At 43.2% G+C, this 13,324-nt stretch overlaps 2 protein-coding genes across 2 annotated transcripts; one reads left to right on the top strand and one right to left on the bottom strand.

Moving 5' to 3' along the window:
• The first annotated feature begins 5,512 nt into the window (after nucleotides 1-5,512).
• LOC107281516 (transcription factor bHLH149) lies at nucleotides 5,513-6,860 on the top strand. The gene has a single exon (XM_015790097.3). The coding sequence runs from the start codon at nucleotides 5,967-5,969 to the stop codon at nucleotides 6,498-6,500; it is 534 nt and encodes a 177-aa protein (XP_015645583.1). The 5' UTR covers nucleotides 5,513-5,966; the 3' UTR covers nucleotides 6,501-6,860.
• A 954-nt stretch (nucleotides 6,861-7,814) lies between these two features.
• LOC4344356 (nuclear poly(A) polymerase 3) lies at nucleotides 7,815-13,324 on the bottom strand. Its single transcript, XM_015789763.3, has 10 exons — nucleotides 12,999-13,324; nucleotides 12,821-12,898; nucleotides 12,652-12,750; nucleotides 11,172-11,234; nucleotides 10,930-11,091; nucleotides 10,720-10,833; nucleotides 10,386-10,448; nucleotides 9,984-10,280; nucleotides 9,257-9,418; nucleotides 7,815-9,131 (listed from the first exon to the last, which is right to left on the bottom strand). The coding sequence occupies exons 1-10, from the start codon at nucleotides 13,203-13,205 to the stop codon at nucleotides 8,802-8,804; spliced, it is 1,575 nt and encodes a 524-aa protein (XP_015645249.1). The 5' UTR covers nucleotides 13,206-13,324; the 3' UTR covers nucleotides 7,815-8,801.

Raw genomic sequence — 13,324 nt, 5'->3', positions numbered from 1 at the left:
TAAAAGCTCACATCAGTGTCTGAAAGTTGTAATTGTAGAATCTATAAAATAAATTTCTAAAAAAAATCTATAAAATATATTAAGCTGGAAGCTGTTTTTTCTAGCTTTTTCAGATTTTCACCGGTTGTTATTGAAAATTAAAACTCCCTCGAACAAACCTTCAAGGTGAAGTTACAACTGGTACTACTATCAGAGTGAATGCAAGGGAGCCCGCGGAGCGTTGTTTGTTGGTGGCATCCATCATCAATCGGTGAATCACTGAATTCTACTAGTAATAGCCTACATTGGGCACACCTTGCAGCCAGCCAGTCCATCAGGGTGGTACCGTGGCATATGCATGTAATTTAAATAGCTATATAAAAATTTTATAAAATTTAGTAAGATAGACTACAATAATGTAAAACACTATACAAACATGCAAATCTAAATTCGATCGAAATATGAAGAAACAAAAATAACAAATTTTATCTGCGTTGTATGGGTACTATTCACTATCCGACTTTATTATTTTTGTTTCTCTAGTTGTAGATCAAATTTAGTTATGCATGTTTGTGTGTAGCCTTATATCAACACAATTGATGTTACTAAGTTTTTTTTAAATTTTTCTATAACTATTTTGAGTCGCATGTAATTGATAGGTACCATGGCATCTAGCTGTAGAAAATCCTTACCATCCATCAGGCTAAAAGCTCAGTTGTGCATGACATTTTTCTTCTTGTCTTGGATGGTCCAACCACAAACTGAAGTTTTGCTACAGTTAGACATATTTTTACCCTGCTAATGGTCCAACAAGACAAGTGATTTGTCTTGCTTGGTTCCGATGCCGGCAAGAGGCCATCTAAACAACTCTGCTGCGCTGATGGTCTGGATCTCGATGCTGCTTGCCTCCCTTTCAACTACTCGTTTCCCTTCTTCTTTTTATTTTCCTTTCTTAAGCAAATTAGCCTCTCCATTTGTTAGTAGAGTCTCAGTAAAATGCACCAACAATTCGCCATGGTTGCTCAGAACCCTCCAACAGTCAAGCTTCCACATGAACGGGATGGTACAACATGATAACGATACAGTTGAGAATGAGAGGAAAAACAATGTAACTAATGCCTGATGCTAGTAAAAATTTCAGTTTGTTGCTGAACCATCCAGCATCCTATCGCCCGCCTTTCCTTTCCATCACGCAGGCCTACTATTACTATTATATTCTTCATGGCCCAATAATTCATATTCTCGTTATTGGGCCTCACGTAATCGAGATCCTGTGACGGAACCGGAATGGGCCGCACGTAAGTCAATCCCGTTTTGGCCCAAACCGAAATGGGCCGTACGGAAGTCTCGAGGGTCACATGGCGGCCCGGCATGGCTTCCCCGCGTTTTTGGACGGCGAATCGGGCTCCTTGGGCGGTGGAGGCTACTGCAACTGCAAGTTCCTTGCGACTAGCTAGGCGATCTACGATCGGTCAATCGATCGATCGAGGTAGATCCCCCTTTTCATTTCTTTTGTCTCGCTACTATAGATATCGACTTCATATGTTCATTCATTATCCTGGCAAGCCAACGACCTGTTCACTTTGATGCTAAAAAAAACATACCAAAATTTTGGCATAGTTACTAAAATTTTGGCAGGATTTCTTATATAGTTTACCAAAATTTGACAGCAAACTAAATATAGCCACTTTTTTTAGCAACTTTACAAAATTTAGTAAGGTTGAAAATAACATCAAAATGAACAGGCCCCAAATCTCTACTTCTACTAAAAAAAATCTTAAAAATAAGGGCCACATCATCATTTTTATTGCTACTAGTGGTTCACTGGTTACTACTCCTATATATATATGCACACATATAATATAATGGCGTATTAGTATACTAGTTGATATACTCTTGTTCATATCAAACGGGGCAATCAGTCGATGCACGATGATGAACTTACCATTATTTCTGGGACCTAACATTGCAAATAGTGGTCTACATGTGTATCCCTACCACATCTCTCTCTATATGTATCCTTAATTGACTTTGCGCGCCAAATGTCATACCCTGATTTAATATGAGCAATCTCCTCCCTCCCAGGTCCCAGCTCTCTCTAATTAGCATTGCACATGCATGCCTTTACCAAGAACCTAAATTGGACCAATCATTTGATTACTTCTCCAATTATTGGGGGCTGACATGTGTCAGTTAACATATTTCAATCACTAGTCCTCAACATGGTTTAGTCAAAAGTACATGATTTATGCTGAAATTTTCTACTCCCCATCCCAAAATATAAGTATTTTTAGCTATAAATCTGGACACAAGTTTGCATGTAAAACGCACAGTTTCAAGTACTACATACATGCATTTATCTACAGGAAACATTACTTTCTTTTTCCCAAACTGATAGGGGGCTGGATTATGGATCAGTGATTGATGAATTGTCCATATCCAGCCTTTAGAACAGTGTTCTGCACTCATGCTCCTGCAATGTAGCAGCTAGGCCAGCAGAGCAATTACTGTATGATCGCTAGGAAACAGTTTGCCACTCTCTCATTCACAATCTGTTCGGCAACACCAGCTACCAACCATGAACGACGTAAGGCATCAGTTGAAATGACATTAGATGTCAATAAGCAAGTCAAAGAAACATGCTAGTAGAAATAATTCTGAGTTCTGACGATGGTATCTTCAGAGAGAGATGGAAGAGATTACACTGTCTCTTGTTTTGCAACACCTATAGTTGATTCCTTCTTTTTACTGGTGCTAAGCACTACTAAGCAGCATGCATGATCAAGGAAAAGAAACTTACTGCTACTTACTACTGTCTTACTGTCAGTTTAGTGGGTCCCATCTCATTGACAGCCATAACCAAGTGCAAGCAAGATGGTCATGGTGTCATGGCCAGGATCAGGATCCATATATGTTTATGCTGAATGAACAAGGCCAAGGCATGTGCCTGAATAGCGAGCACTTTAAAAACTCTGTTTACAAAATGCAAATTATTGTTACAGGCTTTCTTCAGTTCACCCATGCTACCATATACTCTATGAATCATCATCTCTGAGCGTTGAGGCTGGGAGATGTTGTATGATGAGTGATTCATGCGCTGGACTGGAGAACGTGCGTGGTGAGGCTGTCAAGCGTCAGCGTGTCTAATGGATCAGTATTATTTATTTATTTATGGGATGGGAAGCGATCAATCGAAGTGTCTCTGCTGGCTGATATCCACATGGCCGGCCCTCTGCATTGTCGAAACGATAATTAATCAGATCTTGTGTTGCTTAGCTTCGTCCCTGTGATTCTTGCATAGCTTTGTCCTGTGATTCTTGCGTCTGGATATATAAGGCCTCACGGAGCAGATTTATAGTTAACTAGAATCTCTGCCCTGTTGAGCAGATTAGATTAATTACTCGATCAGTAGTAGGTAGCTAGGATACATTACATTAGAGGATATATAGGAGTAGATAATACTAGTAGGATAATGCAGTAAATTCGAGAGGGTGTATGGCATGGGATATGGCACTGGCAGGCTAGATTCTGTGGAATTTGAAGGTTGTGAGGCCTCAACAAGCCTGAAGCTCTGAAACATGTGTAAATGCCCGTAGGTACAGTGTTCACCTGGCGTCGCATCGCTGGCATCCACAAAGGCAGCTTAACATACTACACACACACACTTGATTGTTAGTGTTGTTAACAAGAGGACGCATCAGTAGCCTGCTTTGCTTTGGCATCCTGAACCTGCACTGCAGCTCAGCCTCAGGCTCAGCAAGGCAGGCAGCAGTGGACAGTGGATGGAGCCATGCATGCATGCATATAGTCTTATCATACTATGCTGCCTGCTGCTGCATGCATCTTCTTCTCTTGGTGAATTTCAAAGGCGGGCAAGCCTCTGTGCTGCTAGCTGTGTGTTTTCGTGTCGCTGTTTTTATTCATTTTTCATCGATCTTCAGGTGACAAACTGTGCACCGCCGCTGATCATATCAACAACAGTCAAACGACTCACGTGTCCTTGTTCCTGCTTCGTGCGTCGGCGCTTGATGCTTATCTTGTGGTGGCTTAATTATAGACTAGCTATAGGTTAATTAGTTAATACTAGCATAGAGTACTCATTGCAAAGGCTGTCAAGGCAAAGAAGCAACCTCCTACTACCACCAAGTTAGCCTGTAATGAGAAGCTTTCAACTCAAACGTGCCTGAATTGTAGTGCAAATTAAAGCATCATTTCAACATGGTAGTTGATTAGTATGGTATGGACCAGGCCCTGCGTTGTACTAGCCAGTTCGTATCATGAATTCAGGATACGTGGTGTTAGTTTACTCCCTCACCAATTAAAGAGAAGGTCCAATTTTAGGTCACATTTGACCTTTCACAAGTCCTCTGCAGCCGCCAAGGATGAAATCGGTGAGCAATCCTATCCCTTATGCAAACACTTTACTTGTGAAACCTGAATTTTTATGAAGAGATCAAGAAGAGGAGGAAGGAAGGAAGGTAAGCTATTCCCTCAATTTCTAAACACTCCTATATGACAAATTGACACTTTACCTTTTAAATATGATGTTTAACAATTCGTTTTATTTAGACATGGATTGCAAATATGTAATGTACGTCATGTGTAAAGCACATTTAATAATAAAATAAATCGCAACAATATAAATAATATTATATTATCTTAATAAGACAGATGATAAACATCACACATCATCATATATTTAAAAACAGATGTAGTATCAGGGTTTTCTCTATCTTTTTTTTAGAGTTTACCGCTACCAAAAGCATTGCGGTTAGGTAACTGAGAAAAACTGAGAATCAACCACGAGCAATAATCACGCGATATTGTAACCCATGCTAAGTGCTCCATGTGGAGTACTAGGTAGAGAAGAAGATTGGTGGAAATAATGATGGTTCCATGTGGAAGTAGGTGGTGGCTTAGCTTAACTTACATGATTTGTGCTAATTGTGCGGACCAAAAATGTGAATTGCATATGCAGCATATGCCTACATAATACATAATACAGTCATACAGAGGTTGTACTACTACTCTTCTTCTTACCTGTGACATTCAGAGTAGTCAGCTACTAGCTTCGTTCCTGTGACATAGTGGCATGGCCATGGTGTTGCTCTGCTCATCAGATGAGGAGCCCCTCCCTCTCCTCTGCATAGAGTAGAGGCTCAGGTTCTCCTCCTCCTAATCATGCTTGCATCGCCATTGTCGCGCTGGATATATCATCACCAATCACCTACTCGTATGTGCCAACACTGCCAATGTACTGGAGTACTTTATATTGCCCAGTACTCCCTCCGTATTTTAATGTATGACACCGTTGATTTTTTTAAGACAAACATTTGATCATTCGTTTTATTTAAAATTTTTATGCAAATATGAAGGTATTTATATCATGCTTAAAGAACATTTGATGATAAATCGAGTCACAATAAAATAAATGATAATTGTATAAATTTTTTTAAATAAGACGAATAATCAAACGTTGGATAAAAAATCAATGGCGTCATACATTAAAAATATGAAGTTAGTAGTAGATTTTTTTTATTATATAGGAGAAAAATATATTATGTACATTAATCACGAATACAGTCCTTTTAACACATGTCCAAAGAGGACAAATAGATAATAAAAATCTTTTAACCACATACAATTTCTATTCAAATAAGAAAGAACACCCATGTACATATGTATGCACATGGAGCAGATTGGCCACTTCAATTAAATTACTTTATTGATCCTATCCCAAGGAGAATGCTACTAGTGTCAACCATGCAAAAGACTTTATATAAAGACAGAGAGTGAGAGATTAGGGCACGGAAATCACAAGGGTGATTAAGCAGTAATCGTGGTGTTAATCCTGTTCCCCTTTAAATTTGAGTCGTTGGCCTGCATCACCCACCCTCGGCCTCTACTCTACAAACTCCTCCCTCCCTCTTCTCTTCTCTCGTAGCTCGCCTTGCCGTCTCCCTCACCTACACAACCCCGCGTCGCCCATGGCGTCCTCGCCGACCTCCACGGCGCCACACGACCGCAAGCTCGATCCCGCCGCCTCGCCGGCAGCCAGGTGGCGGACGAGGCGGGAGCAGGAGAGCTACTCCTCCAAGCTGCTCGACGCGCTGCGCCTGGTCCGCGCCGCCAGCGGCAGACCATCACCCGCGTCGTCGCGCGAGGTGCGCCACGCGGCCGACCGCGCCCTCGCCGTGGCGGCGCGAGGGCGGTCGCGGTGGAGCCGCGCCATCCTCGCCTCCCGCGCGCGCGCGTGCGCGCTCCGCCGCGTGCGCCTCGGCGCGCCGCCCCCGCCGCCCGCCGCGCGTCCGGCGCCGCGCTCGCGGCCGCCGCTGGCGAGCAAGGCGAAGGTGCTGGGGCGGCTAGTGCCCGGGTGCCGGAAGCTGGCGTTCCCGGCGCTCCTGGCGGAGGCGTCGGACTACATTGCTGCGCTGGAGATGCAGGTGCGCGCCATGGCGGCGCTCGCGCAGGCACTCCAGTCCGTGGCACCCGCGCCGCCGCCGCCGCCGTCGTCGTCGTGATCTCACCTCCTCATCGTCATCCAGTTCGGATTTGGCCTGTGTGTCTGTACATGATTTTTTTTTTTTTTGGGGTTCGGGCTAGCTTGGCCATTGTTAGTGAATTGATGATGAAAATCGAAATGAGTTTTTGGGTTTAGTTTGGTCAGGATTATCATTAATTTTTGTTTATAGGTCTGGTGTTATCTCGACTCTGCAGTGAAAGCAAGCAGGAGATTTGAGATTTTTCATACGCTTTTTTGAGTATGTATGTTGGCGATCGATCGATGGATCGAATGGAATCGCTTCTGCAGTCAAGTCATGGTCAGACTGATTGAGAAATGCTTTTGCTTCTTCTGACAATAAAATGTTCTATTCGCAAAATTGAAATGAATTGAGATTAATTGATTACTAGTAGGAGTAATTATCAATTTAATTTTGGTTTGGAAAAGGGAGGGGGGAGATGGTGGTGGTAAACAGCGGAAGGGGGCATGTGGGGAGGATTGAACGGCACGTGGCTGATCAGGGAGGTGGGGCCCAGCGGCAGCGGCTGCGGCTGCGCTAGACGACGCGACGCGACGGCGGAGGCAGCGGCACATGGGCGCCGGGGCCTGCCTGTCGAGAGGGGTGGGGTGGGGCCCACATGACAGTATCACGTTGCGTACGGACGGTTTTGCATCGCACGGCCCAGAAGAGATCTGCGCTGACGTGTGCGCGCACCATAGAAACCTCACTATACTTGCTGCTGTCGTGTAGTGGTAGCCTTTGGCGCGAGATGGATGGATGGATGCGTCCGCATGACACCCACACGTGTCATGTCTCCCTCCATCAACCAACTAATCAAAAAAGTGTGGTGTCATTAATTAGCTGATAATGCTAATCACCACACTGCATATGCATATGCAGCTTAGCTAGCTCAGCTGTATGTCAGCCTGGCCTGGCCTTGCTGGTCGATCCATCTCTCTTTTTTTTTCTCAGCTTTTTGTGGCGTTGTATCCATTGCATTGCTTAAGAGGGCCCGGGTCCACCTAACTTATCTAATGCCTTGTCACGTGCGTTTGAGGTAGTACTCCCAAATGTTTGCATCTAGTAGGAGTAGGAGTATTCTTCTCTCCCTTTCGATCATCTAGCTCCATCTGGTCCATGTGGCACGCTCACAATCATCCTCAGCCTCTTGCCAAATCAAACACGACCCACGAGAGACTTAACAACGAGGCAACGCCATTCCATCTTTTCGTTGCACTTCACATGCCAATCGTGTTTCTGTATCGGATCAACTATATTAGTCCTTACCCAACAGTATTTTACTACAGTACTAGTATATATGTACTGATTAACTCAACAAAAATAGCATCAATGTTTTTTTTGTGCAAAACAAACCAATAGCGACAACTCTGATGCCTCGTAGTAGTAGTACAACCCTTTTTCCCCCTTACAACTACAGGTTACAAATGAACGTAGGAGATGTATTCTGATTATACGGGCTTGTTCACTTTGATGTCATTTTCAACCTTACCAAATTTTGATAAAGTTACCAAAAAAAAGTGGCTACATTTATTTTGCTGCCAAATTTTGATAACTATATAAGAAATCCTGCCAAAATTTTAGCAAGTTGCTAAGGGCCTGTTCACTTTGATACCAATTTTGGTATGCCAAAATTTTGGTAGGATTTCTAATATAGTTACAAAAATTTGGCAGCAAACTAAATGTAGCCATTTTTTTTTACAACTTTACCAAAATTTGGTAAGGTTGAAAATAGCAACAAAGTGAACAGGCCCCAAAATTTTGGTAATGCCAAAATTTGGTAAGGTTTTTTTTATCAAAGTGAACAGGCCCTACATCAGCAGTATCACAGCCACAAATGATGCTAATGAAAATCTACTATCCTTCAGATTTCAGATCTGCCATGAAAAATCCACTGTGCATTCACCATTGGATTCATGACCTGCACCCCAGCACCAGTTTTCAGTCCAAATGCAACTCATTTGGATGTTCAGCGTACAATATCCTCGACCACTTTACTGCCACCGCTTTTGCTGCATTTTTCTAGCTGCCGCACGCTACCATATGTTCACTTGTGCAGCCGTCAGATCGAGCAGCCGGAAACTTCACACTTCTCATGAATTCAGTATATATACACTGCAACTGCAAGCTCAAAGGGAGCAGACTCTGATCTCCAGATCTGCTCTGATAGTGTGTGTGATAGGTGCAACAGAACAGAGAGTAGGAATAGCCCCAGTTCAGGATATCCGACAATGGATGAAACGTCAGGTAAGATCCAATGGTCGCACAACAAGTCCCAGATAACGATGATCCACACAAGTCCTAGCCAGCTGCGCCACTGTAGTCGGTCGGAGTCTGGTAGCCCAGCATATATTGAGGAATGTATGGAGTGTACACAGAGTGGCTGTACAAGCTTTTCGGAAGCTGTGATGACCTAACGATGGACATTGTCAGCTTTGAATGTGTACCTTTCACCTTGCCATACACATCATTGATGACATCCTTCATGAAATCTTCTCCCAGTGAGCTAATATCAATATGGGTGCTTGTTTTATATATGAGGCCCCAGTGGCATACAATGCTTGGCTCGAAGACTGTATGATCAACTTCCTCTGTGGAATCTGGGTCACACTCAACACCAATACTTTCCAGCTGCAGAACAAAAGAGGAAGTTAACATAGCATGTAAATTCTTGCTCAACATTCCCAATGATAAAGAATGAGTAAAGAACAGTTGAGGAACAAAAAAAGGGAACATGACAGAAGCCAAGAAATAACCTTGAGGATAAGGTTGAAGCGGGACTTCACCCAACCAGCCCAATCGCGTAGCTCTTCAGACGTTGGGGCACATAGAGCAATTCGAAGGAATTCTTCGTATTTTGTAGCATATGGAAACGGTGCAAAAAGCCAGACCCACTCAAAATCATGCCTCCATGGCTCCTGCATTGGATAAACAAAGTAACTGTGACATGATCAAATAACATCCAAGCACTCAAGCACTGATATATACATTACCCTAGTAATAATGCAGAGGAGAACAATCACTACTCAGTGAAAACTGTACACGGAGATTTAAATCTGAGTTACAGATTCGACCATTTTTCGACAGATGAGGTCGCTCCTATGCTTATCAATGAGCTATGCCTATCAAAATATGAGAAAGAGTCGACACTCTTTGAGTTACCGAAAGCATAATAACGAAAATGAGATAGGTTCCATGTGTCAAGTTAGTACAGACTAATGGCTAATATCGCAAGCCATGAGCGTATGCAAGAATGGAGGAATGCATCATTTGTGGTTCAACGAAGAAATCAGAACAGGAATAAGCATATCGACAAACTGGCATGCACGAAGAGATCAGGAGTATGACATAGGAATGTCGGAAATTTGTTTTCGGTTATATAAAAGAGTTGCAATTTTTAACTATGCATCACAGTTATCACCCAACACTAAAAATCTCCTATTGTTCAAGAAATGAGAGAAGCATAACTGGATCTAAGCTGACCTTGGTCAAAGCATAACCACGCATAAGCTCTTCTCTAATTTTCTTGAAGGTGCCTTTTGTCATATTGGATGTGCAAAACTCCGGTGGAGTACAAGGCAACAGTATGGGCATGAAAGACCCATCAGGACGCCTGCAATTAGTTGGTTGACCATGCAAGCTTACTGGAATTTGCCAATTCCAGTGAGCAAATATATCAAAGAATATGGTGAACAGACCATTGATGGTGCCATATGGATATCTCTGACAAACATAAGCTGCAAGAATCGCTAAATGAATCCCAGCGAAGAAGCCGAGCAACTGAAAAAACACCATCATAGGTGAAAATACAACAGTTAGAGCGGAAAGAAGATATGAAGGTCATATAGCTGAATAACAGCCATTAAAGCATATTAAACCACATACATGGCAGTGAATTCCTCGCCTCTTAGCCCATAGCTTGATGCACCGCAACAGAATTTGAAACTTCTGCATCACAAATTTTCAGAGATAAAATGTTAAAAGCGGAATCTGACAAAATGAAACAAAATATTTTGAGGTGTTCTATGGGAAAAGAAAAATGAACAAATCTGCATAGTGACAGATCAGTCTTAAGGCAATAACATAAGTACATGGAAGGTACCCAGGACAAATATGAAAATACAGAGAAAAGTGTATCTAAACGCGACTTAATGTAGCAAATGAGAATATAAGGGAGGATGCTGGGCTGCTGGTAACTTAAATTAGATTAGTCATCAACCTGTGCGTTTGGTACTAACTGGACGATTTGTTCGTTAACACGAACTCCAGACAAACTTCTCCAACTCAGCGAATCAAGTTTTTGGAGCAAATGAGGATTAGATGTAATTATAGCCTGCAGGATAAAGGAAGTCGATGAAATTCAGATTGTTTATCGAGTACAATAACTGAGTACCCTTGTAACTACATATTGATTACAGAATAAACTTGCCTCTGATGCATCGATAACTGGAAGCTGAGCATATGTAAAATCAACAGAAATACCGCTGAATCTAAATCGCATCAATGGAACCTTAGCACTTTCGACAGTCTGCAGTTCTGATACTTCTGGCCTGTCTTCAAGAATTTGCCTCAGAACAATGAAAAAATGGTACTGCAAAATCAACACATGTTAAATACCCTGCCATGATCTCAGGTTGAAGGAGAACTGAAAATAATAATAACAAAACCCACCTGCAGTGTTGCAATACAAGGACCAACACATAGTGCATCAATGTCAGATTCAGGTCCATGAGCCTTCAGAAACAGAAAATTGTTAGCCAAATCTTCTCAATAAGTCAAAGCCAGGCGGAATTGTGCCATCTTATATTCTACAAGTTGTCATTTGTTCTACAGGATTCAATTTGTAAGGCTTACACAAAGCTTTAATTCATACACATGAGGAAAAAAAAAGAAAGGATTAACAAAGCTTTAATTTAGATTACTGTTTAGGTCAACTTGCTCAGTGTTGAATCTACATGCATATATGTTATTAACCCTCAGGACTTGAATAAGAATATTAAACACATAATGCGCACATTGAGTTATTGACTACATAATGACTGCATAATGCACATGCTTTTTGCAGCCTAATAAGATGAGCATTCTTGGCTTTCTGATCCTGTCCATGAGTCATGGCAACTACTATTTAATTTTCTTATGCCAGATAATTATATGATCCCCCCTTAAAATGAAAAGTGTGAACTTTTGATGCACATTGAGTGCCTATTTTGCAACCACCTGATGCTCCATTACCAACAAGAGTTTTCTTAAAACACGCGCAAGTTGGTTCCTAGATGAGCAAAGGGGGAAATTCATTCATTGCCATGGATGTGTTTTTGCAATAATAGGAGACTGCCACCAGAGTATGGAGGATGATTAAGGGTTGGGCTGGAATTGGCGTCCAACTGCCGGCTGAAGCAGGGTTGGAACTAGGGGAATGGTGGCTCTTGGCATGGCAAGGAGTTCAGACTAGCTGCAGGGGCGCTTTTGACACGCTAGTTTTGCTTGTCTGTTGGATGGTTTGGAAGGAGAGAAACGCACGTGTTTTCCAGAGTCAGAGCCGGACAGCGGGTAGCCTCTTTGCTTTGATTAAAGAGGAGGTTGTGGTCTGGAAAGAAGCCGGGGTTTTCAAAGTTTTAGGAGAGTAACAACAGCATGATGTAATTGTTTTTTCTTTCGGGAAGTTGCCCTTGTGACAACATCCTTTTACTTCGACAGCCTCTTGTCGAAGTTGGAACCTTGTAAATATGTACATACCCCTTTCTTAAGTAAATTTGGTCCGCCTATCTTAGGCCAGCCCGGCTCAATAATAGGAGACAAGTATATTAGAATAGAAGGTAATGAAAACAGAAAGGTGACAAGGCAGTGCACTTTACAGTGATACATACACCAGACACCACACAACTAACAATGCAGCAAAGTTGGTTGGGCATATATTCCTTAGAACATCCTGCACTATCCCAGTAACAATTAAGCGCTTAGTAAACTGCCTCTCTGTGGAATATAGTTGTGCTTATAATTGGTAATGTGTGTGGTGATTTTGTGAAGACAACACAAAAAATAAGTATAGTGTACTAATCTGTAGCAGCATGGGTCGGGAACATATCACACAATATATCGGAAGCAACAATTGGAAAGAATCATTCAGATATTTTGTGTGTTGGTTGCTTACCCCTAACGTGTATGATCCATAGGTCAAAACGGTAGCGGTTGCTCGCCTTGGGGGCACCCTCTGCTCGTACGCCACCACCTTGGCCCAGTCCATCACAATCTGTGAAGAGCAGCGCGGATGAGATAGAGATTCGATCGCGGCGCGCACCGCAATATTGAAGCTTTATTACCTTGTTGAGCTTGCGGATGACCTGCTCCCTCTTCTTGTCCGCCTCCGGCGACGGGATGCCCCCCTCGTCCTTCAAAAACTAATCCAACAACAAGAGCGAGTTAGTGACCCAAAATTGGTGGGAAAAAAAATAAACAGCGGAAGCAGGAGCAAGAAAGCATGGTGATAGATGTAGCAACCTGGAGGAGGGAGGTGGTCCGGCGGGAGTCCATTTGGGCGAGGAAGGCGGGGTGGAGGTGCAGGAGGATCGGGGCCATGGGAGCGGGGAGGAGACGGTGGTGGGGCGATGGCGAGGGCAAGGGAGGAGGAGGAGGCGGAGGAAGGTACGAGGGCAAGGTTGGGGGATCGCGCGAGGCGAGCGGGTCAGTGGCCCTCGCCGAAGCCATAGGCGATCAGGGGAGGAGGATCGGAGGGTGCGGGGGCGGCGGCGAGGTGAGGTGGTCGCCGGCGGTGATGTCCGCGGCGGTGGCGGAGAAGGTTTCGTTCCTTAATCGCGGGGTTTTCT

The sequence above is a fragment of the Oryza sativa genome, chromosome 7 (genome assembly GCF_034140825.1).
Source record: "Oryza sativa Japonica Group chromosome 7, ASM3414082v1".
Taxonomy (NCBI): domain Eukaryota; kingdom Viridiplantae; phylum Streptophyta; class Magnoliopsida; order Poales; family Poaceae; genus Oryza; species Oryza sativa.
This window is presented reverse-complemented; position numbering and strand designations above follow the sequence as displayed.

What these genes read in the sequence shown, in the direction of transcription:
- LOC107281516 (XM_015790097.3), top strand. Translation starts at nt 5,967, where the DNA reads ATGGCGTCCTCGCCGACCTCCACGGCGCCACACGACCGCAAGCTCGAT.
- LOC4344356 (XM_015789763.3), bottom strand. Translation starts at nt 13,205, where the DNA reads ATGGCTTCGGCGAGGGCCACTGACCCGCTCGCCTCGCGCGATCCCCCA. An exon ending in GGACCACCTCCCTCCTCCAG is followed by an intron (nt 12,899 to 12,998) that starts GTTGCTACATCT and finishes TTGTTGGATTAG; the next exon opens with TTTTTGAAGGACGAGGGGGG. An exon ending in AGTTAGTACCAAACGCACAG is followed by an intron (nt 10,449 to 10,719) that starts GTTGATGACTAA and finishes TTTGTGATGCAG; the next exon opens with AAGTTTCAAATTCTGTTGCG.